This window comes from Rhinoraja longicauda, chromosome 14 (assembly GCF_053455715.1).
Source record: "Rhinoraja longicauda isolate Sanriku21f chromosome 14, sRhiLon1.1, whole genome shotgun sequence".
Lineage (NCBI taxonomy): Eukaryota > Metazoa > Chordata > Chondrichthyes > Rajiformes > Arhynchobatidae > Rhinoraja > Rhinoraja longicauda.
This window is the reverse complement of record NC_135966.1, coordinates 31958017-31983827: the sequence shown is the minus strand read 5'-3', so window position 1 is coordinate 31983827 and position 25811 is coordinate 31958017. Positions and strand designations below refer to the sequence as shown.

General features: G+C 45.6%; 2 protein-coding genes across 2 annotated transcripts in view; both read right to left on the bottom strand.

Annotated features, from left to right (window-relative positions):
• canx (calnexin) overlaps positions 1–10429 on the bottom strand; it is a 33943-nt gene extending 23514 nt beyond the window's left edge. Inside the window, exons 1-3 of the mRNA XM_078411665.1 lie at positions 10304–10429; positions 2457–2606; positions 270–343 (exon numbers count right to left, since the gene is read on the bottom strand). Of these exons, the coding sequence (XP_078267791.1) occupies positions 270–343; positions 2457–2603 (221 nt within the window). The 5' untranslated portion in view covers positions 2604–2606; positions 10304–10429. The remainder of the gene's footprint in view (positions 1–269; positions 344–2456; positions 2607–10303) is intronic.
• A 10406-nt stretch (positions 10430–20835) lies between these two features.
• The window catches only part of mgat4b (alpha-1,3-mannosyl-glycoprotein 4-beta-N-acetylglucosaminyltransferase B), a 133260-nt gene continuing 128284 nt past the window's right edge, over positions 20836–25811 (bottom strand). Inside the window, exons 13-15 of the mRNA XM_078411664.1 lie at positions 25711–25798; positions 24723–24835; positions 20836–22816 (exon numbers count right to left, since the gene is read on the bottom strand). Coding sequence (XP_078267790.1) covers positions 22790–22816; positions 24723–24835; positions 25711–25798 — 228 coding nt within the window. The 3' untranslated portion in view covers positions 20836–22789. The remainder of the gene's footprint in view (positions 22817–24722; positions 24836–25710; positions 25799–25811) is intronic.

Here is a 25811-nt window from a genome sequence, read left to right as displayed (position 1 = left end):
TTGCAGGGGTTGGGGGTGAGAAAGAAAGCTGGAAGATAGGTGACGTGGCATGAATAAGTTGGGCCGAAGGAGCCGTTTCCGTTCTGTATGCCTCTATGGTTCACGTCTTTAATAGTGCTCGTCCATTTTGAATAAAAACTAATTTGAAATCATCCAAATCTTTGCTATAGTTTTAGATGAGTTTAGGGATACAGCATGGAAACAAGCACTTCAGTCCATCGAGTCCACACCGACCACTGGTATCTAAGAACCATCCAAGAGATCCTTACCCATCTAGAGTGCCTTTATCAAATGATTCCGCAAAGTGTGCTCGTCCAATTGGAACAGGGGCTTTGTAAGTGACCTGTAAGGCAATAGCAAAATGTTAGAAAAATACCTTTTAGTAACCTATAATTTACCAAGTATAGGTCCCCCACAGATCCCTTGGTTCCAGAGCCTCGCAGATTATCCATTTTGTTGGACCAGAGGTCATGCAAGAGCAATTCAACAATATACTTCTGACCCACTAATTATAGCTCTCCAGTGTCTCTAAAACTCCACGCACTGCTAGAAACTTAGGAACATTAAAAGTATGAGGATCCTGACCCGAAACGACACCCATGCATGTTCTCAGAGATGCTGCCTGACCCGCTGAGTTACTCCAGCACTTTGTGGCCTTTTCTATTAATCACACACAATTCAGAACACACTGCGAACGGAAACAAATTGGAGAAATACTGCAGTGCTGGAGTACTGTGTGCAGTTTTGATGTCCAAATTTGAGGAAGGATATTCTTGCTATTGAGGGCGTGCAGCGTAGGTTTACTAGGTTAATTCCCGGAATGGCGGGACTGTCATATGTTGAAAAACTGGAGCGACTAGGCTTGTATACACTGGAATTTAGACGGATGAGAGGGGATCTTATCGAAACGTATAAGATTATTAAGGGGTTGGACACATTAGAGGCAGGAAACATGTTCCCAATGTTGGGGGAGTCCAGAACCAGGGGCCACAGTTTAAGAATAAGGGGTAGGCCATTTAGAACAGAGATGAGGAAAAACATTTTCAGTCAGAGAGTTGTGAATCTGTGGAATTCTCTGCCTCAGAGGGCAGTGGAGGCCAATTCTCTGAATACATTCAAGAGAGAGCTAGATAGAGCTCTTAAGGATACTGGAGTCAGGGGGTATGGGGAGAAGGCAGGAACGGGGTACTGATTGAGAATGATCAGCCATGATCACATTGAATGGCGGTGCTGGCTCGAAGGGCCGAACGGCCTACTCCTGCACCTATTGTCTATTGCTCAAAGGTAAAAAAACGGCGAATAGGACTAATTTTAATAAAGCTGGGCTGCACAGTGGCACAGCCATTGCCTTACGGCGCCAGAGGCCCAGGTTTAATCCCGACCTCGGTCTTTGTCGAGTTAGCATGTTCTCCCCGTGACCGCATGGGTTTCCTCCGGGTGCTCCGGTTTCGTCCCACATCCAAAAGATGTGCAGGTATGTGGGTTAATTAACCCTGTCAATTGCCCCTAATGTCTAGGAAGTGGATGAGAAAGTGAGATAATATAAAACTAGTGTGATGGGTGATCAATGGCCCAACGGTGGGCTGAAGGGCCTGCTTCCATGCTATATCACTAAGATAAACTTAACACGGGGGGAGAGTGGAGTGCGTGAGGAGTTGATCAGCTTCTTTGTGATGCAAGATGTTGATTATTTAGTTTAGTTCATTGTCACACGTACAGAGGTACAGTGAAAAGCTTTTATGTTGTGTGCCATTCAGTCAGTGGAAAGGCTTTACATGATTATAATCAAGTTGTCCACAGATCCAGGATAATGGGAATAACGTTTAGCGCAAGATAAATTCCAGTAAAGTCTGGTTAGAGATAGTCCAAGGGTCTCCAATGAGGTAGATAATAGTTCTGTAGTTGGTGATAGGATGGTTCAGTTGCACATTGGTCTTCATCAGAGTATTGTGTATAAAAGTTGGGAGGTTATGTTGCAGTTGTATAAGACGTTGGTGACGCCACGTCTGAAGGGTCTCGACCCGAAATGTCACCCATTCCTTCTCTCCAGAAATGCTGCGTGACCCTCTGAGTTACTCCAGAATTTTGTGTCTACCACATTTAGAGTAGTTCAGTTTTGGTCACCATTTTATAGGAAAATTGTTGTAAAGCTGGAAAGGGTACAGACAAGATTTACAACGAATCAAGGACATGAGCTATAGGAAGAGGTTGAGCAGGCAAGGACTTTATTCGTTAGAGCACAGAAGGATAAGAGGTGATCTTATAGAGGTGTACAAAATCATGAGAGGTAAATGCACAGAGTATTTTGCCCAGAGTAGGGAAAATTGAGAACAAGAGGACACAGGTTTAAGGTGAGGGGGGAAAGATAGGAACCTGAAGGGTAACTTTTTCTTTACATCAAGTTGGGCCAAAGGATCTGTTTCCTTTAAAGCACAGGTGGGAGGGGTGGGGCTCACCTTGGGAGGGGGTGGAGTGCTGGGCTCAGACTCGCTCTCCACCGGGCTCTCATCATCCTCATCCTCAACCAAGTCGTCCTCATCTTCAGCGCGGATCACAGCTGCACCAAACACCAGCACCAGCACCAACCACTGCTTCAGCTCCATGCTCTGAAATAGCAACAATCCTTCATTTATTTCTGGCTCCTAAAGTCAATTAGTTTTAACTCCTGTTGTGTGATTGCTGGCTACTTGTGTTAGAAAGACCCGAATTAAACAAGTACTTGAAAATATGTATAGAGACAGGCAGTAGAGTCATAGCTTTACAGAAACAGGCCCTTCAGCCGAACTCTTCCATATCACCATAACTTCCTCCTGAGCTGGTCCTATTTGCCTGCATTAGTCAGGATCTTACAGCATGTGAACAGGCCCTTTGGCCCAACTCATCCATGCCAACCAAGACGTCCCATCTACACTAGTCCCATATCCCTCAAAACTTTTTCTGCCCCGAGGTAGTTTGTTTTACACACCGGTTTCTCTTCTGCTGAAGTATCCAGGCTAAGGTTTTTTCATAATGTTTTTGTTGATGCGAAGATCGCTACAGTAGGACTAATGGAGAATTCTCTCAAAACCAACATAAAGACCATAGGCCAAATGGCTTCCTTGCACAATCTATCATGACAAGGCAATTGGCTGCAAGCCATCAAAAGTAAGATGTAGCAATACCGTTCATTGGGAAATAGTACAGATACTCGCCGATTTACTCAATGGGTGACTTATGTAAACTCTCACTTATGAAAACAATCAGTACCTAATGCAATCAAAGAAGTTTGCAATTTCCACACTAATAAGCACTTATGTTTACACAGACCTCCCAACATTTGATTTTACAAATTCAGAATTTTGATTTCCAAAATTCATAACTTTACATCAAAATTCATAATGCAACTTTTCAGCAAAAAAAAAGTATGCGCTCCAAGTGTGCATACAAGTTGTGCTACATTTATGTGTGAAAAACGACTTATTTCCAACAGTCTGTAGCTCTTGGACTACATGTACAATGTCAGGCCTATCATGAGTATATTCTGCTATTTATGGAAAGGTTATTGAACAGAGAGATACCTTTTGCAACACAAAAAAGAAAATGTTGTTTTGTTTTTTCCTTACACATCCCAATTCTCTTGGTATTGAATACAAGAACAATGGTCATAAAATGTATGACTAAGTTATGAAGAAAGAGTTGATATATGCGACTTGATTAAGCATACGGAAGTAATTGTTGAAGAGAGGTTCAGGAGGGGAGAGGTTAGAGTAGTCAGGGGAGTGGAAAATTTGAGGCGGTTGATGTCCCGCCGACAGTTGGAAATGAAAAGGTCTAGTGAAGGTAGATGACCAGCCTGGGGAGTCCAAGAGGAGGGATTCCACTGGAGATGGGAGAAGGGGTCGTCACTGGGTGGTGAGGACTCCTTCCCATGGAAAAAGGCTCGGAGCTGGAAGTGACAGAAGAATAGCTCCACATCGTGGTGGACCCGGAACTCGTTGAGGTGGGGGCGGAGGGGAACAAAGGTGAGGCCTCTGCTGAGGTTCAGGAGGGGAGAGGTTAGAGTAAGTCAGGGGAGTGGAAAATTTCAGGCAGTTGATGTTCCGCCGGCAGTTGGAAATTAAAAGGTCCAGTGAAGGTAGATGGCCAGCCTGGGGAGTCCAAGAGGAGGGATTCTGCTGGAGATGATCTGAAGAAGGGTCTTGACCCGAAACGTTACCCATTCCTTCTCTCCCGAGATGCTGCCTGACCCGCTAAGTTACTCCAGCAGTTTGTGTCTACCTTCGAAGTACTTGTAGAAGTAAATTCACACATTAATTAATAATCAGCCCAAAAGGGTGGTAATTGGCTTTTCTGCTGTTTTATATTTTAACCCCGTCTTAATTAATTAATATAGTTATATAATCTTGCACTTACATTTAATATTTACTCATTACAGTTCCACCACTGATTTTCTGGCACACTTGGTTCCAGAGCTTTGCTGGTTTATCCAGCTGGCCAAGGAAGTCAGCTATGGGGATAGACGTGCTAGCTCCTGCTGGGCTGGAGTTCCAGAGCCCCGGCCGCAGGTTGCAAATTCAAACCACCGATCAGCCATGGAAGTCCCGATGAGGTTGAGATTGGCTGCCTTGCCCAGCCTAGGTGCCACATTTTTGGGGAGACTTCCAGGGCGGGGTAATTTCCCGTGGGATCCCTAGCAACCTCTAGCGGCCGAATTAACAAATTGGCCATGGAAGTCCCGATGAGGTCGAGATTGGCTAGCCTAGGTGCCACATTTTCGGGGAGACTTCCAGGGCGGGGGGGGGGGGGGGGTTTCTTGCGGAACCCCTAGCAACCGAATTGACAAATTGCAATTACCGACTGTTTTGCGGAAAAATGTGAGGCGAAATCGGAATGGCGGAAATGAAAGCGGAAACTTTCCGACAAATTTGGAAGGGTTGGGAGGGGTGTTTACATCCGAAACAAGCCGGCAATGGCAGTGGTGCTAACCCAGAAGACCGTGCGCCGCAGAAAGTGCCCCAATGCAGCGAGACAGTTGATAAACTGAGTTATTTCAGGCAGCGGATGGGGATGGCGATTCTGACACACAAAATCTGCATACATAAGGGTTCATGGAACGTAATCCTTACGTGTATGTAAAGACTTGTGTGGCAAGAACAGCAGTTATGAAGCTGTGGGAACAAAATGGCTTTCTGAATTAAAATGTGATTAAAATCTCCATTCACTCGCAGAATACAAGTGATACTTCAGACATAAAGCGCGGAAACAGGACCATTGGCCCACCAAGTCCAGCAAACCCCAAACATTAGCACTATCTGGGGACAATTTACAATTTTTACCAAAGCCAATGAACCGACAAACCTGTAATTCTTTGGAATGTGGGGGAATATTGGAGAACTCAGAGAAAACCCACACAGTCACAGGGAAAACGTACAAACTCAGTACAAACAGCACCCATGGCTTTTTTAATGCTGTAAAGCAGCTACTCTACCGCTGCACCACTGTGCCACCCTTAACAGCTGGAATTGACAAAAGGGAATTTCTAATTAAAGAATCTTTTCTAATTCAAATGCAGGTTTTGTTGTAAATCCACCTACTAGGAAAATTAGGAAATTCAGTTCCTTGAAATAAACATTACAGCTGTCGTGGACCAACCACGTTGATGCAACATCCAAGGCGGATCACCAACATCTCTACTTCCTCGAGAGACAAAATTTGACAGATGCACCGTAGAAAGCATACTGTTGGGTTGCATCTCAGCTTGGTCTGGCAACACCTCTTCCTAAGATTGCAAGAAATCATGAGAGTTGACAATGTGGCCCAGTACATCACACAGACCAGACTCCCCACCATCAACTCCATCGACACTGCCTTGGAAAAGCAGCCAAAACAATCAAAGACTTCTCCCACCCCAGTCATTCTTTCTTCTCCTCACCCCCATCCGGCAGATGGCACAGAAGCATTGTCTGGATTAAAGGAGGCGCCAGTTGCTGGAAACTCGATTGTGCACATGACAATACCTTTGTACACATGACAATATCTAAATCTAAATTTAAGGAAATGGTCCGTTATCTCTGCACCAACAGTTATAACTCAAGAGGTTGTGACGGAGTACAGTAATTAATGGGTGCTGTCAGCTCTTGCTCAGCAGCGAGAGGTGAGGCAAGAACATTGTTACACAGAACGGGAGAGTGATGAAGTTCTTTGATTACCTTCACTGGCACTGTGATAGGCGCACTAACAGAGGGTAACCACCAATGGGCTCCACCACCAAGGACAGAAACCCAGAAGGGAAACAGCGCATCCATGTTAGTTTGTTTTAGAAATGGTGAGAAAATGCAGCCACAAGGAACCACAGATGCTAAAATGTTGCTGGGAAAAGACCCAGTGGAAGTCTACAAGAATGATTGGGTTGACATAGGATGAGTGTTTGAGGGCACTGGGCCTGTACACGCTGAACATTGAAACTTAATGAATAGTGAAAGGTCTGGATAGAGTGGATGTGGAGAGAATGTTTCCACTAGTGGCCGAGTTTAGGACCAGAGAGCACAGCCCTATGATAAAAAGGCATACCTTTAGAAAGGAGATGAGGAAGAATTTCTTCAGTCAGAGGGTGGTGAATCTGTGGAAATCATTGCCACAGACAGTGACAGCCAAGTCATTATGAGCTTTTTAAAGTAGAGATTGACAGGTGCCGGATTAGTAATGGTGTCAAATATTACGGGGAGAAAGCAGTAGAATGGGGTTGAAGGGGAAAGATAGATCAACCATGATTGAATGGTCGAGTAAACTCGATGGGCCGATAGGCCTAATTATGCTCCTATGACCTATCTTAAGGAAGCACTGCAATGCCTTTACTTTATCAGAAGGGGGGAACTTGGTATTTTAAATTACCTTTACCAACCCCTACAGATGCGCCTTTGAAAGCATCCTGTCAGGATGCATCACAGCTTGGTTTGGAAACACCCCTGCTCAAGACCGTAAGAAATTGCAGAGTCGTGGATACAGCCTAGTCAATCACACAGACCCTCAAAGGGGCTGCACGGTGGCATAGTGGTAGACCTGCTGCCTTACAGCGGCAGAGACCCGGATTCGATCCTGACTACGGAGTCCGTACGGAGTTTGTACGTTCTCCCTTTGACCGCGTGGGTTTTCTCTGGGTACTCCCGTTTCCTCCAACATTCCAAAGACATACAGGTTTGTCAGTTGGCTTTGGTAAAAATTGTAAAATGCCCCCAGTGTGTAGGATTGTGCTAGAGTACTGGATGATTGTTGGTTGCCGCGGACAGGCCCAGAGCCTTCATACACTCATTATATGTTAACCCAGTCACCTAGTTAAACTAAAGTTATCAGGTTTAGGTTTATTATTGCCATGTGTACCGACAATACTTAGTCTGCAACACATCCACCAGTGACGAGAGTTTCTCCACATTCATATAATTGAACACTAATTCTAGTTGAAGTCTCAGCCATTTATTTTCTGCAGCGAGAGATGAGGCATGTTTCCAACAACTACATCTGCTCTGGTCAAGAAACAGCCTGAAAATGTCTCTACTCTGTTCTCCAAAATTACACACAGCCCAACTGTTGTCTAGCACCATCCAAGACCACAAGAAATCGCAGAGATGTGGATGCAGCCCAGATCATCACACAAGCCAACCTCCCTTTCATTGACTCCATCAACACGTCACGCTGCCTCAGCAAGGCCACCAGCATAATCAAGGACCAATCATACCCCGGTCACCTCCTCTTTTCCCCTCTCCCATCAGGCAAGAGGTACAGAAGTGTGAAAATGCACATCTCCAAATGTCTAGGTCCTCCGGCTTGCTCCATGGGTCACCCCATTGGTTCCATTATCCCATATTTTTCCCAGTGCCAACAACTTGATTTGCCTTTTGGAAAGGAACCACTTCCGCTGCTCTATCAAGTGAAGCTTTCCAAACCTAACTCCTCCAAATAGGAATTTCAGCACAATCGTTTCTTTGAAAGTACTTTTTGTTCTGTCTGACTCAGTGGGACAGTGGATAAAGAAATCAGAAAAGAAGAAAATTTAGTTACTATTAAATATCACATTTGATTCATGAACATCTAGCCAATATTGGGTAAAAGACCATCTACCACTTAACAATAAAAGAAAGCAACATTAAGTAGACCCTTCAGAAATTTGCCTCATGTGACACAACGTGCTTTAGCAAAACAAGTAAATTTGGGAAATATGACCAAACGCACGGTCAAAGAAAAGGGTTTTAGAAAGTAAGAAAGAAACAGGGAGATTGAGAGGAGAAACCGTTGAGCTAAGGAACTGGGGGTAAACTGCTTCCGGTGGTAGGTCAGGACCGCTCTCTAGTTGGATAAAGGACGGTTCAGTTGCCTATTACCAACTAGAGAACCCAAACGTAGGATTACTAAATTCTCCAATTTTAACTCAGTTTCCCATGTCCCCTTCCACCCACATCCATTCCTCTGGTTTCACAATTCACACCTCTTCTCACCTTACCTCACAACCTTGTCTCCTTTTCATTTCTGGTCTTCATACCATCTGCCAATCAGCCCTACACTTGCATTCACCTATCACTTGCCAGGCTTTGTCCTGTCGTACCCACTTCCACCCCCCAATTCCAGCTTTCACCCCCTACAATCAGTCCGAAGAAGGGGCAGATCCAAAACATAATTTATCCGTGTTCTCCAGAGATGCTGCCTGACCTGCTGAGATACTCCAACACTGTGTCTTTTGGGCATGTGAAGACATGGCTAAGGTGAAGTGATTAGATTTAGGTGTGATGAAGAGGCCAGAGCATAGAAATCCCAGTGGGACTAGAGGCACACATCGTGGAAAGTATTAACTGCTCACAACCTGCCCTTTAGGACCAGGAAGCACCAAACTTTGTACTTGTGATGCAAATCTGAGGACAGAGTCAAGTTAATGGAATCAGAAGGAATTATCTGTGAACAGAAACATTAGATAATACTGTTGCAACGTATTTCCAACATCAGAATTGAATTCATTCACAATGTTATATACCTCAGATGGACACAAAATGCTGGAGTAACTCAGTAGGTCAAGCACATCGTTGGTTAAAAGGAATAGGTGACATTTTGGGTTGGAACCCTCTTCAGACTAAAAACCTGTCTGAAGGGTTCTGACCCAAAATATCACCTATTCCTTTTCTCCAGAGATGTTGCCTGACCCAGAATTACTCCAGCATTTTGTGTCTATCTGAGGTATAAACCAGCTTTTGCAGTTCCTTCCTACACATTTTGTCAATAGACAATAGGTGCAGGAGTAGGCCATTCAGCCCTTCGAGCCAGCACCGCCATTCAATGCGATCATAGCTGATCACTCTCAATCAGTACCCTGTCCCTGCCTTCTCCCCATACCCCCTCACTCCGCTATCCTTAAGAGCTCTATCCAGCTCTCTCTTGAAAGCATCCAATGAACTGGCTCCCACTGCCTTCTGAGGCAGAGAATTCCATACCTTCACCACTCTCTAACTGAAAAAGTTCTTCCTCATCTCCGTTCTAAATGGCCTACCCCTTATTCTTAAACTGTGGCCCCTTGTTCTGGACTCCCCCAACATTGGGAACATGTTTCCTGCCTCTAATGTGTCCAATCCCCTAATTATCTTATATGTTTCAATAAGATCCCCTCATCCTTCTAAATTCCAGTGTATACAAGCCTAATTGCTCCAGCCTCCAGATGCTGCCAGACTCTCTCAGTTCCTCCACCAGTTAATTTTTTGCTCCGTTCGAGCATCTGTATCTCAGAAGTGGGTCCTGATCTGAAACATTGCCTATCTTTGATCTACAGACATGCTGCCAGAGTTACAATAGGAGCTTCTTGCATAATCATTCTTCACATTTTGTAAAGATAACAGATCAGTAATTTAAAAGATAATTACAACCCTTCCCAGACATGCTGCAACAAATTATTTTTGTAATAGACTACAATATTTCATACATGGACACACCCCCAACAAAAGACATACTTTGACCCAAGAGAGACAACTGCTCCAATGAAAGTCGACCATGGAAGGTGAGGATTGAAGTCTGGTTTTGGCCCAAGTAAACCACATGCTCATACTTAAAGTACAGGCACCAAGCCTTCATAATCAAGAGGCCTGCTGTACAAGTGGAATCGTGACAAGCCTGCAATGCGCTGACCTGCCTCACGGACTGACCAGGCTGCCCTAGGTTCAGGTTTAGCCCAGGCCGCGTGGTGCAGTAGCGCTACCCAGAGCGCGGCCCATGACTGGGGAACACGCTGGGGATGAGGGGACCTGACCATTAACCCCCTCAGGGTGAGACCACACCGCGCGTCTCCACTCACCGTCCGCTCCTCGGTGCTCCCCGCTGCTCAATTCACGTGACCCCGAGAAGCCGCCGCCGCCGCCGCCACCACCACCTGCAGCCCAACCCCCACCCTCACGCCGGCTCACTCCCATTGGCCAGGGCGGCCGGCCGCTGGCGCTCGCACGCCTGTGGTTGGCTGGAGCGGCAGTCACTCACACATCCCACCCACTCGTCTCGGAGCGCGCGCGCCGCATCTCGCGTGGAGGCCGCTGATTGGCAGAGCGGCGAAGAGGAAGCGGGAGCGAGCCGGCAGCGCGGGGGGCTGGGTCAACCACATGCTCACCCTCAGCCAATCAGGAGACGGCTACCATGGCAATGGGAGGAGTGGGATGGAAACCACGTGACCTTGCAGCCAATCAAGTGATGGGGCTGGGGAACACGTGGTCTTTCAGTCAATGAGGGCGAGGTTACCATGGCAGTGGAAGGAGGGGGAGCCAATCGTGAGTCAGCAGTTGTCAGAGACGGGCGGCAGAATGTGCTAGAAGCGTCTGGAAGGGCCACGGCCAGCGGCGCATGTGAGGCGCGGTGTGGCAGGGAGGCGCAGTGTAGCAGGGAGGCGACGCGACACCCAGAGTCGATGAATCGGAAACCAGAGAACATAGGTGTAAGCGGGAAACATTTAATAAGAACCCGAGGGGCAACGTTTTCCATACAGAGGATGTAGTTGAAGCAGGGACTATAACATTTAGATAGACAATGTTATTGACAAGGGCAAATTCTAAATTCCAGTGAATATAATAGGCAGTACGTCAGTCGGCCCTTTAAGCCAGCACCGCCATTCACTGTGATCATGGCTGATCATCCACAATCAGTACCCCGTTCCTGCCTTCTCCCCATATCCCTTGACTCAGCTATCATTAAGAACTCTATCTAACTCTCTCTTGAAAGCATCCAGAGAATTGGCCTCCACTGCCTTCTGAGGCAGAGAATTCACAACTCTCTGGGTGAAATAATTTTTCCTCATCTCCGTACTAAATGGCCTACCCCTTATTCTTAAACTGTGGCCCCTGGTTCTCGACTCCCCCAACACCGGGAACATGTTTCCTGCCTCTAGCGTGTCCAATCCCTTAATAATCTTATATGTTTCAATAAGATCTCCGCTCATCCTTCTAAATTCCAGTGTAGATAAGTCAATCCTGCCATCAACCTACACTGTACTCCCTCAATAGCAAGAATGTCCTTCCTCAAATTTAGAGACCAAAACTGCACACAATACTCCCAGGTGTGGTCTCACCAGAGCCCTGTACTGTACAACTGCAGTTGGACCTCCTTGCTCCTAAACTCAAATCCTCTCACAATGAAGGCCAACATGCCATTGGCTTTCTTCACTGCCTACTGTATCTGCATGCTTACTTTCAGTGACTGATATACAAGGACATCCAGGTCCCATTTTCCTAATCTGACACCATCTGCCTTATTATTGCCACCAAAGTGGATAACCTCACATTTATCCACATTATACTACATCTGCCCACTCACCCAACCTATCCAAGTCACCCTGCAGCCTCATTGCATCCTCCTCACAGCCCACACTGCCACCCAGCTTTGTGTCATCCGCAAACTTGGAGATGTCACATTTAATTCCTTTGTCTAAATCGTTAATCTATATACTAAAACTCTTGTTTGTTTGTTCCTGAACTACGGCCAATAGCACAACAATTTTAGGCCCACCTTACTCACCGAAGAAGTTTAATTGAAATCAGTGTTATATTTTTTAAGTTATTCACATTTTAAAGTTTAAATCTATGTCCTAGGGAGGGAGGGGGGAGGAGGGATGAGGGGGATGGAGTGGGGTGTAGGGGAAGAGGTGGAGGGAGGGGGAAGGGGAAGAGAGGGGAGGGGGAAGGGTGGGGAAGTGGAATGATAATGTCTCGGGCAGTATTGAAAACAAGGACCTCAGTATACTCGGGCAAGGATCCATGAAATTGGAAACCCAGATCGATAGGGTGGAGGATACCTTCATACGGGGGGGGGGGGGGGGGGGGAGGTGGTAGTGGTAGATTGTAAGAACAGGGAAGTTATACAACTTTATAAGATATTATTATGCCATAACTGGAGCATTGTGTGCAGTTCAGGTGGCTGCACGATAGGAAGAAGGCGAGGGCGGTGAGGAAATTCACCAGCCTATTGCTTGGGGTGGAGCAAATCTTTTTCAAGGAGAGACTGGATAAGCTGGGTTTGTTGTCCGTGGAGTGAAGGAGGCTGGTGGTGGGAGTGTGTGGAACCTGAGTGAGATATGCAAAATTATAGAGTAGATAGTAAGAAACTTTTCCCCTTAGCTGAGGCATCGATAACTAGTGCGCACCAGTTTTGGGGAAGGGGTAATAGGTTCAGAGGGGCTCTGAGGAAGAATATCTTTCATCCATGTCTCTGTGAATAAAATGTTTTTTAAAAAATATAAATTGTTTTCTTAACCAAAGGTGTGATTCTGAAGGTGCTGACTCCATCAGTGTGGGCCCTAGGTATAATATCAGATGAATTGATTGCCTCAATTCACAACTTTCCTCTGCAAGGGCAAGAATGTTTCCGACTGAACCTGTTAAAACCACATAATTAATTAGTGGTGGAGAAACTCAAGTCAAGCAGTTTATTCACAAAATGCTGGAGTAACTCAGCAGGTCAGGCAGCATCTCGGGAGAGAAGGAATGGGTGACGTTTCGGGTCGAGTCCCTTCTTCAAGTCAAACAGTGTCCAATGGCTGATCTACACTAGCTTCCTGTTGTTGCTAAATGTCAACGTTGTACTCATGCAGCATAAGATAAACATTTCAGTAGATTTAGCAGCATGAATTACATAAAATAAAGTGGTTTACAACAATTTGCTTCCGAAAAGTTAAATCAACGTGTATCATAAAGTATGCTGCATCTTAATGTGTTTCCAATACAAAGTAGTTATGTTTCATTCAACTGATATATTCAACTAAAGAACTTGGAAAAAACTTGTTGTAACCCATTTTATTTTATTCTTTCTGATGAGCATAATGATCGGGGCAGGGGCTTTGGTGCATTTAAATTATGGGAGAAAAAAGAGGCAATTAAATAGTTCACAGGATTGTAAACTAATGTTTGAATACAGTGGTCCAGGAAGCAGAAACTGAGTAGGAAGGAACTGCAGATGCTGGTTTACACCGCAGACACAAAAAACTGGAGTAACTCAGCAGGTCAGACAGCAGCTCTGGAGAAAAGGAATAGACGTTTTGGGTCAAGACCCTTCTTCAGACTAAGAGTCAGGAGCGAGGGAACCGAGAAATATGAAAAGGTACAAGAAACAAATTAATGAAAGGTATGCAAAGATAGATCAGAGCCAACAACGATGATCAAGGAAAGGCAGAACCCACAATGGTCCATTGTTGGCTTGTGGGGAAGAAGATAACGAGTGATGCAAACAGTGAAACTCAGCAAGACGACAGTGAAACTAGTATTATAAGAAAATAACTGCAGATGCTGGTACAAATCGATTTATTCACAAAATGCTGGAGTAACTCAGCAGGTCAGGCAGCATCTCGGGAGAGAAGGAATGGGTGACGTTTCGGGTCGAGACCCTTCTTCAGACTAGTATGAAACTAGTATGAAACTAGTATGATGACTAGGGTGGGGAAGGATGGAGAGAGGGGATGAAAGGGTTACTTGAAATTAAAGAAATCAATATTCATACCACTGGGTTATAAGCTGCCCAAGCAAAATATGAGGTGCTGCTCCTCCAATTTGCGTTTGGCCACAAACTGTCGGGTTCTCTGCAGGGTTAGTTGATCAGTTCCCCATCTTGTTTACTCGAACAGTGAGGCACAGGACAAAGACTGAGGCCTTTGTGATCTCATTGAAAAGGCATGTGTATTTAGAGAGCTCACAGCAGCAAAACAGGGTGGGGATGTAATTCATACACCGTGGGATAATTTTAATCCTCTCGGCGTTCCTGTGGGTGCTGACTGGGAGATAATTTGAGTAGATGTCACAGCTCTCACTATCTAACTGCTTATTACATTAGATTAGTTTATCGAAATATATACCGGCAATTAAATTCCTTGTTCACATGAAGCTCACAGAGTAAACAGTGCATAAACAGTAATGATAAATGTAACTATTCACAAAATGCAGGAGTAACTCAGCAGGTCAGGCAGCATCTCAGGAGAGAAGGAATGGGTGACGTTTCGGGTCGAGACCCTTCTTCTGAAGAAGAAACGTCACCCATTCCTTCTCTCCTGAGATGCTGCCTGACCTGCTGAGTTACTCCAGCATTTTGTGAATAAATACCTTCGATTTGTACCAGCATCTGCAGTTATTTTCTTACATGATAAATGTAACAATAAGTACAATGACGAGTGCAAAACAGCAGAACGGTGCAAGATCAAAATCCGATTAGAGCAAAAGAATATTACCGTACAATCATGTGTACATGGCAGCACTACAGGGAGGAGTATGAGAGAGGTTGATTTAGGTGTCTGATAGCCGATATCTTCTCCCAGAAGGTAGAAGCGAGAAAAGGGAATGGCCAGGGTGGCAGGCACCCTTGACACTATTCCCAGCCTTCCTGATGCAATGCACTGTGAAGATGGGCGGGATGGAGGGAAGTGACGAGCCAGAGATGGACTGGGCTATGTTCACCACTCCCTGCAGGGTCAGGTGGTCAGGGGCAGAGCAGTTGCCAGACCAGGTTGAGATGTATCCCGTCTGAATAATTGCTACAGCACATCTGTAGAAATTTGAGTCATCGTGGATATGCCGAATCTTCTCAAATGCTTAAGTAGAAAAGCTGATGAGCTTTTTTGATCACCGCATCAGTGTGAAGGGACCAGCTTAGGTTGCTGGTGATATGGAAGTTAGGAACTTGAAGGAACTTGAAGCTTCCTTACATGAGTTACATATCTTATATAAGTTACATACGTAGTTTAATGGATAACTTATGTCTCACATCTTCTGACTTTACATCTCTGGCCTTTGTCCCACCATCTGTCTATCAAAAACCGACCTCACCTGTATCCACCCATCACTTGCCAGGCTTTGTCTGACCCCCCCTCTCTTCCAGCTTTCTCCCCTCCACCACCCCCAAAATCAGTCTGAACAAGGGTCCCGACCCAAAACATCACCTATCCGTGTTCTCTACAGATGCTGCCTGACTCCAGCTTTAGAAACATAGAAAATAGGTGCAGGAATAGGCCATTCGGCCCTTCGAACCTGCACCGCCAGTCAATATGATCATGGCTGATCATCCAGCTCAGTAACCTGTACCTGCCTTCTCTCCATACCCCCTGATCCCTTTAGCCACAAGGGCCACATCTAACTCCCTCTTAAATATAGCCAATGAACTGGCCTCAACTACCTTCTGTGGCAGAGAATTCCACAGACTCACCACTCTCTGTCTGGCAACTCTCTGTGTGAAGAAATGTTTTCTCATCTCGGTCCTAAAAGACTTCCCTCTTATCCTTAAGCTGTGACCCCTGGTTCTGGACTCCCCCAACATCGGGAACAATCTTCCCGCGTCTAGCCTCTCCAACCCCTTAAGAATTTTATATGTTTCTATAAGATCCCCCCTCAGTCTTCTAAATTCCAGCGAGTACAAGCCTAGTCTATCCAGTCTTTCTTCATATGAAAGTCCCGCCATCCCAGGGATCAATCAGGTGAACCTTCTCTGTACTCCCTCTAAGGCAAGAACGTCTTTCCTCAGATAAGGAGACCAAAACTGTACACAATACTCCAGGTGCGGTCTCACCAAGGCCCTGTACAATTGCAGCAGAACCTCCCTGCTCCTATACTCAAATCCTCTTGCTATGAATGCTAACATACCATTCGCTTTCTTCACCGCCTACTGCACCTGTACGCTTGCTTTCAATGACTGGTGCACCATGACACCCAGGTCACGTTGCATCTCCCCTTTTCCTAATTGGCCACCATTCAGGTAATACTCTGCTTTCCTGTTCTTGCCGCCAAAGTGGATAACCTCACATTTATCCACATTATATTGCATCTGCCATGCATTTGCCTACTCTCCTAATCTATCCAAGTCACAGTCCGCAAGAACCTCTCGTAAGAATCCGTCCGCAAGAACCTCTCGCTTGCTCTCTACGACTCCCTGCTCCACTCATCCCTTCCCACTTCCCCGTCCCCTGGCATTTTCCCCTACACTATGTTTAAGTGAGATAAAATAGAACTAGTGTGAACGGGTGATCGATAGTTGGCATGGACCTGGTGACTGAAGGGCCTGTTTCCATGCTGTATCTCTAAACAGTTCAGCCCAAGGCCCAAGAAATTGTAGAATTGTGAATGCAGCCCAGTCTATCGTACAAGCCAGTCCCCCATCATCAACTCTTATCTATACTTCACACTTCCATCATAATCAAGGACCACTCATACCCTCTTCCACCCTCTCTTGTCAGGCGGAAGAACATTTAAATGAGACCATGATTCTGAAAGCTCTCTACAGTGAGAGGGGAAAGAATTAAAAGGGACCTGTGGGACAATTTCAACAATGTGTATGTGGAACGAGCTGCTGATGTGGTTGAGGCAGGTACAATAACAACATTCAAAAGGCACATGGACAGGTACATAGGATTGGAGGGACATGGAGCAGGTACTCTGAAAGGTTAGATTGTATGTGATTCAGGGAGAGCGAGTTGGGTAGAGGATTGGCTTCATGGAAAGAAGCAGAGGATGATGGTGGAAGGTTGGCAGGTACATGGATAGGAAAGATTTAGAGGGATATGGACCAAATGCAGGTAGACAGGACTAGTTTGGATGGGACATCGTGGCCAGGGCAGGTGCACACAAGTGGGGCCAGCTCGGTGAGGCAAATTGATTGGCAGGGTGGATCTGAGACAAAGAGCATGTTTCCATGCTGTGTCTCTCTAACACAATGACTTCCGAACGAAAATACTGGTAATGAATCCCACAGTGGCATTAGAGACACATTTAGCTTATGCCCAGTAGGGCTGCTTCCTTTCCCCTGTACTATGTATGTTTACCCATTGTCATGGTGCTTACAATAAGGATGCGAACAGATTGCTCGTACACTCACCCTGGCACCTACGTCCCTTGGTTTCTCTCCTCTCGCTGAGCTTCCCTGAACATAGAGATTGGAGTGCATTGGATGGGGGTGAAAAATTCACCACTGTTGCACCATTTCTTTTATTTAATTAGTCATACAGAGCGGAAACAGGCTCTTAGGCCCAAGCTGCCCATGCCAATGAAGATGTCCATCTACACTAGTCCCACCTGCCCACGTTTGGCCCATATCCCTCTAAACCTTTCCGATCTTTGTACATCTTCTACCCTTGGCTTCCTTCCAAGAAGCCAAATCCATATCCAGCCGGTTAGCTTTCCCTTGATCCCATGCGATCTAACTTTCTTGAGCAGCCTACCATATGGTAACTATCATATGACTTGCCCAACTCCATATGGACACCGTCTTTGGCTATCCATAATCAGCCCGTCTATCTAAATGCATCCTTTTTGTCCTACCTCCTCCTTCTTCCAGCTCTCTCCCCTCCACCACCACCACACTGAAGAAGGGTCCCGACCCAAAACGTCACCTATCCCTGTTCTCTATAGATGCTGCCTGACTCCAGCTTTCCGCAAGAACCTCTCTCGCTCTCTACGACACTCTGCTCCACTCATCCCTTCCCACCTCCCCATCCCCAGGCATTTTTCCGTACACTATGGATGAGTATGTGGGATAAGGTAGAACTAGTGTGAACGGGTGATCGACTGTTGGCATGGACCTGGTGGCTGAAGGGCCTGTTTCCATGCTGTATCTCTGAACTAAACTGTTCTGCCCAAAGTCCCAAGAAATTGTAGAATTGTGAATGCAGCCCAGTCTATCGTACAAGCCAGTCCCCCATCATCGACTCTATCTTCACACTGCCATCATAATCAAGAACCACTCATACCCTCTTCCACCCTCTCTTATCAGGCGGAAGAACTTTTAAATGAGACCATGATTTTGAAAGCTCTCTACAGTGAGGGAGGAAAGAATATTGCCTATCACTTGCCTATCACAGATGTTAGGCTCACTGGTCTATAGTTTCCAGACTTTTCTTTGAAGCCCTTCTTAAATAGATGCACACCATTAGCCACCCTCCAGTCTTCCAGCACCACACCCAAATCTCCCAAAAAAGATATTCAAGGACAAACATCATCCCACGATATCTGCAGAAACACCAGTCTGCAATATAACAGGCATTAGGTGCTTCTGCTTGCAAAATGTAATCCACATGCCAGTTTTGTAAATTGCCATTTGAGTAGTCTGTGACCACTCAAGCCTATCTGAGGCATACTTCAAATCCCCTTACCCAACCCTCCCTCCCAAATGCTGTTTGGCAGATTGCCATTGTTCACAGGAGCTCAGACTGACCATCACCGCACTATCAAACCCGGAGGAAAATGGATAAGAAAAGCTAGAGACACAAGAAACTGCAGATGCTGGAAACTTGAGCAAAACACAAAGTGATGGAAGAACTCAGTGGGTCAGGCTGCATCTGTGGATGGAACGGATGGACAACGTTTCTTTTTCAGACTTTGTGTTTATTCTGTGAGAGTTCTAGCAACCTAACTCCGGTAAGCGATGAGCAGTCCCGAAGTTTTGGTGTTGATACAGATTGTCATTCACAATTGAAGAGCAGATTTTTTCAAACTCAGAAATCAAGTCTTAGTGCTCCATATCTACTTTAAATACCAGAGGGTGTAGGTTTAAGGTCTCCCCGTTGGATTGCAACCTTGTCGTGGTCAGGGAGCTTGTGTGTCTCAGTTACCCCTAGAGCTATGCCAGCGGGAGATTCGTCTCCTGTCAGGGTTTCCCATGCTGGACAGGTCGAAGGGTAGAGATGAGACGAAGAGCGATCCACTGGTCCTCCAGGTTGGGGGTTGAGCACAGGGCTAACAACCCTGCCTCGTAAAACGAATATGTTACGGAAACAACAACTAAAGGAATCAACACTACCGGGCCAGGAGTGGAGGACCTTCGTTGTTGCCCTACATGCCAGGAGGCATAATGGGCAGTAAGTAAGTAAGTAGGTTTAAGGTGAGGGGGGGGATAGTTTAAAGATTTATGAGGCAGGATTTATTTTTAAACACAACGGTAGATGTCTGTAACATTTTGCTAGAAGAGGTTGTGGAAGCAGATATGACAGCAACATTTAAGAGGAATTTGGACAGACACATGAACAGGCAGAGACCATGTGCAAGCAGATGGTAGAAACAAGGGACTGCTGATGCTGGTTTGCAAAAGAAGACACAAGGTGCTGGAGTAACGCAGCGGGTTAGGCAACATTACTGGAGAACGTGGTTAGGTGATGTTTAGGGTCATGACCCTTCACTGAAGAAGGGTCTCGTCCCAAAAAGTCACCTATCCGTGTTCTCCAGAGATTCTACCTGACCCGCTAAGTTACTCCAACACTTGTGTCTTTTTCTTCAGGCAGAAGCGATGACAGTAGTTTAGATTGGCATCGAAGTTGACACACAAAGTGGGTCACAGGGCCAATTCTTATGCTGCACTGTTCCATGTTCTATAAGGAAGAAACGGTGGATCTGGTGCGTGTTAATTTCTCAAAGCTTTGAATGAAGGCCACAGGTGCTTGGCCAACATGGTTGAACATATGGATTTGGTGGCAATGTATTAATATTGATTGAGAATCAATTATTGAATAGGAAACAGATTGGGAATAACACATCATCCTCGGGATTGAGGGGCCTGTGACCAGTGCGGTACTGTTCAGAATCACTGCTTGGGCCCCATTTATTTACAATTCATGCCAGTTATTTGCTGAGGAGGATGAACGGTCACATTTCCATATTTATTGAAGTTGCCTCCAAGGCACACACCATCCTGACCTGGAAATATATCGCCGTTCCTTCACCGTCACTGGGTCAAAATCCTGGAGCTCCCTCCCTATCGGCATTGTGGTTATACATCTTATGATTGCTTTGACTGACTTCAAATAAACACCAAGTTCTGAATCATCAATAATGAAAGGCCAGGATAGAGTGGACGTGGAGAGGATGTTTCCGCTCATGCGAGAGTCCAGGACCAGAGGGCACAGGCTCGGAATAAAGGGACATATGTTTAGAATGGAGATGAGGAATTTCTTTAGAGGGTGGTGAATCTATGGAATTCATTACCACATACGGCAGTAGAGATCAAGCCATTGGGTATTTTCAAAGTGGAGATTAATAGGTTCTTGATTGGTAAGGGTGTCAGGTTACAGAAGAAGGTAGGTGAATGGGGTTGAGAGGGAAAAATAGACCAGCCAAAATTGAATGGCGGAGCAGACTTGATGGGCCGAATGGCCCAATTCTGTTCCCGTGTCTTATGAACCATGGACATTCCCTTGCTGAGCAGCACACCTTGGGCCTGGAGGATGCGGCGGGGACAGATACTTTAGCCAGTAAGGCCATCAGGAAACTAAAGAAAATCTCTACCCAAATCATGTCAGAACACGCGAGATAACCAGACTTATTCAAAGTAATTTACAACCATTTGATTCTAATGATTTCTTCCTAATCACAATTATCGATTTGTCATGATACATATTTATTATCTACAAATTAGGCCTCATTTACAGATTGTGTAAAATAGTACAGATTATAAAATAAATATATTAAATTCTTTCATCCATTCACTGCAATCTTTATTACTTATAATAAAAACACCATGGAAGCAGAAACCCTCCTTTCAATAATTTTACCTGAAAAGGTTGACGTAAGCACAATAAAACCTTATTCCAATTCACACCAACTTTCACGGTACAATTATAGACACAGTAACGTTCAGACCCTTCAACTGTGATCCAGAAACAAAAGCCTTGTCCACTACGCCATTTGTTCTGGTTGGCACAAAACTGACCAGGATTGCACACAAAGAACCTGCATTCATTAGACAAAGAATAAGTAATTGATCAATGTCATTCTCATCACCTCCAGGGAGTTTGGATCAGAGCTCAAACATTTGTTTTGTTCTGTCAGATTTCTCCAGCACCATTTTGGCAGTAAAAAGGTCAAAGCCCCACATGGTGTATTTAAAACTGGCCAATCATACCTTGAATCACAGCACGTTTAATCAGCAAATTTACACAGGAAACAAGGATTATCCAGCACCTTGGAGACAGCGTGAACCTATAATCCAGTTACATTTTCCAGGATTTTTGTTGCAGTTAGTAATCAAGCTTGCATCCAAACCTTATTGACTGTAGTGGATATAAAATTCTCCAAAATGAGTAAAAATTAAGGATACACAACCTGGATAAATCCCTGATATGAGACGCTCTCAGCAATGTGTTCCATTATCCAGTCTTCATCTGCTTTTCTTTCCATTCACAAATGCTCCCCATCTCCAACCTCTTCAGACACATACCAGACATTCCCTCCTGCTCTTCTCCAGTGTGACAGACTCCATTTGATGCACTCTTTATTAGCGAGAACCCCTTATCCCAGAACTTTTCCACTACATTTCCAACACCCACCATCCTCAGAAAGATACTATTTCCATTTTCCAAGTGGCTCCCCTGCCACTTCCTCCCCTCAGGTGCACCCATTCTCAACCCATCTGCAAGACATTTCCGCTTACCCTGCCCATTAGAAAATTGCGCCTTACCCCTTCCCGTCTAACCGGAATGCTCCCTGACCCCTCCCAGCAGAGAGATTCTCTGACCCCCTACCATCAGACTCCCTACTCTCTACTCCCAACGTCCATCAGAGATGCTCCCTAACTGCCCTTTCATTAGAAATGCTCCCTATCCATTCCAATCAGAGGCACTCCCTTCCATCCTCATTCATTAGATACTCCCTAACTGCGTTTCAGTTAGAGACGCTCCCTACCCTCCCCTCCTCCAGGAGGCTCCCCCCTGTTGTCCCCTCCTCCAATAAGACTCTCCCTACTCTCCTGTCTCCAATAAGACTCGCCCTACCCTAACTTCCTCCAATAAGAGACTCTCCCCTACACTTCCATCCTCCAATAAGAGATTCTAATTACCCTCCCCTCCTCCAGTTAGAGGCTCTCCCTACATTTCTTTGCTCTAATAAGAGACTCTCCCTACCCTCATTCCCTCCAATAAGTGACCCTGCCCACCCTCCTTTCCTTCGTTAAGAGGCTCTCCCTACCCTCTCCTCTGTGCAATAGGCCGGTCACTGTGAGCACCTCCTGGTTTGAATATTCCGTGAGGTACAGGTTACAAATGGGGCGTGTTTTTGGAATGAATTGGACAAGTGAGCATCAGCATGGAAGATCCAATGAAAAATGGACTCATACAACGTCTTGATTTTGTTGAGTAGAAAAGATATCACAGCAGACAGCACTGCTCCGAGATATGCATGTTTGTGCAGTGTTGTGGGGCATTGTTGGCCTCTCCTGCTCTCCCCGATTGGCCGCTGCAGTCTCTCTGCGATGAAATCGAAGGGCCAAGAACCGAGGAGGAAGGTTCCTGAATCGAACTATCGCAGGCTGCAGGGAGCAGCATTCAGCGTCAAACCCAAATCTTCTCTTAAGTCTCGGCTTTCTTTATAAATATCTGAAAGAAAATTTCAGGACACTTTCAGTGATGCATAGAATTTTATTTTACAACCCCGAAACCCCCATGCTGTTTTACGCCCCTCACCAGACTCGCTCCTTCCTCTTTGTCAACTGCTCAGCCCTTCTAATCTCTGCTGGCATTTACAAAAAGCAATCTAGTACATCCTAAACCCCGCCCTTCAACACCTTTAACCTTTTTACAATCCCTTGGACGTGGAGAGGATGTTTCCATTAGTGGGAGAGTCTAGAACTAGAAGTCATAGCCTCAGAATTAAAGGACGTTCTTTTAGGAAGGGGAATGGTGAGAAATATCTTTAGTTAGAGGGTGGTGAATCTGTGGAATTATTTGCCACAGAAGGCTGTAGAGGCCAAGTCAGTGGATATTTTTAAGGCAGAGTTAGATAGATTCCAGATTAGTACAGGTGTCAGAGGTTATGGGGAGACGGCAGGAGAATGGTGTTAGGAGAGATGGTGTTAGGAGAGATAGATGGTGTTAGGAGAGATAGATCCGCCATGATTGAATGGCGGAGTAGACTTGATGGGCCAAATGGCCTAATGCTACTATTCCTTATGGCCCTTCTGAAAACTACCGCTAAACAGAAATATTGCAGGGAAGCAGGCTCTGAGAAAAAGTCTATGCCTCTCATAATTTTGAATACTTTCTTGAAGTTTCCCCTCAGCCTATGACACTCCAGAGAAAACAATCTAACTGTTCAACCTCTCCTTATAGCTTATACCCTCTAATGCAGGAAGCATTCTGTGACTCACTTGTGTACCCACTCTAAAACCTCCACATCCTTCCTGTAATGGGCTGACCAGAACTGCACACAATACTCCAATTGTGGCTAACCAAAGTCCTTTAAAACTGCACCGACTGGACTGGAGCGACTAGGCTTGTATACACTGGAATTTAGAAGGATGAGAGGAGATCTTATCGAAACGTATAAGATTATTAAGGAGTTAGACACGTTAGAGGCAGGAAACATGTTCCCAATGTTGGGGGAGTCCAGAACAAGGGGCCACAGTTTAAGAATAAGGGGTAGGCCATTTAGAACTGAGACGAGGAAAAACTTTTTCAGTCAGAGACTTGTGAATCTGTGGAATTCTCTGCCTCAGAAGGCAGTGGAGGCCAATTCTCTGAATGAATTCAAGAGAGCTGGATGGAGCTCTTAAGGATAGCGGAGTCAGGGGGTATGGGGAGAAGGCAGGAACGGGGTACTGATTGAGAATGATCAGCCATGATCACATTGAATGGCGGTGCTGGCTCGAAGGGCCGAATGGCCTCCTCCTGCACCTATTGTCTATTGCATCATGACTTCCTCACTCTTATACTCAATGCCCACACCAATGGCAAGGCCATACTTGGAGTATTGTGTTCAGTTTTGGTCACCCTGCGAGAGGAGCAATGTCATAAGCTGGAAAGAGTGCAGAGACAATTTACGGGGATGTCGCCAGGGCTCGAAGGCCTGAGCTATAAGTTGGGCATGCCAGGACTTTATTCTATGGAATGCAGGAGGATGAGGGGTGATCTTATAGAGGTGTATAAATCATGAAGAGGATAGGGTGAATGCACAGTTTTTTATCCAGAGGAGGGGAATCAAGAACCAGAGGACATAGGCTTAAGGTGAGAGGGAAAGATTTAATAGGAACCTGAGGGGTAACCTTTTCACACAGAGGGTGGTGGGTGTACGGAAAGAGCTGCCAAGAGGAGATAGTTGAGGCAAGCGCTATCGCAATGTTTTAGAATCAATTAGACAGGTACATGGATAGGACAAGTTTAGAGGGATACGGGCTAAACTCAGGCAGGTGGGAGTATTGTAGATGGTCAGTGTGGGCAAAGTTGGGCTGATAGGCTTGTTTTCACACTATGATTCTATGACAGGGTAGGTTAGTGAAGAAGTCACCTCACTAAGTATCACCCAAACCGGCGAGTCTGACAGGGTGGACAAGCGAACGAACTCCAGTGGCCCGAACGATGGATCCACCTCCCCCTCAGCGATGCCGTTTGTGAAGTAAGCTGAAATAAAAGGAAATCAGTGAGAAGAAAGATCTAACCACTCCAGGTAATCCTTTATCCTTTTCCGCTCAACATCAACATTAAGGGCGGCATGGTGGTGCAGCCGTAGAGTTGCTGCCTTGCAGTGCCAGAGACCCGGGTTCGATGCTGACCTCGGGAGGTGTACGGAGTTTGTACATTCTCCCCGTGACCTGCAGTTTTCTCGGAGATCTCCCGTTTCATAGATACATAGACATTAGGTGCAGAGTAGGCCATTCGCCCCTTCGAGCCAGCACCGCCATTCAATGTGATCAAGCTGATCATCCACAATCAGTACCCCATTCCTGCCTTCTCCCCATATCCCTTGATTCCGCTGGCCCTAAAAGCTCTTTCTTTTGAATGCATCCAGTGAATTGACCTCCGCTGCCTTCTGAGGCAGAGAATTCCACAACTTCACAACTTTCTGTGGTTTCCTCCCACACTCCAAAGATGTACAGGTTTGTAAAATTGTAAATTATCCCTAGTGTGTATAGGATAGTGTTAATGTAAGTGTTAATCGCTGGTCGGTGCGGACTCAGTGGGCAAAAAAACCCCTTGCCTGTGTCAGCCTATTACTTGCCACGCTTTGTCCTGCCTCTCCTCTTTTCCAGCTTTCTTCTCCCCACCTACAATCATTCTGAAGATGAGTCTCAAGTCGAAACATTTGATGTTCTCCATGGATGCTGTCTGACCCGCTGAGTTACTCAAGCATTTTGTACCCTTTTGTATAGAACTAGTACAAACGGGTAATCGATGGTAGGTGTGTGGACTTTATGAGCTGAAGAGTCTATTTCCATTGATGGATCTATCAATCAAAAAACAGGAGTAAAATTTAGGGCTAAATATCTTCGCCTTACCGATGCGGATATAGCCATCCTCTGTTCGCTGGTATTTGGGAAATTTGTCTTTTCCATCCAGCAAGGTTTCCTTCCCTGACTGTACCATCTGTGAAGTAGAA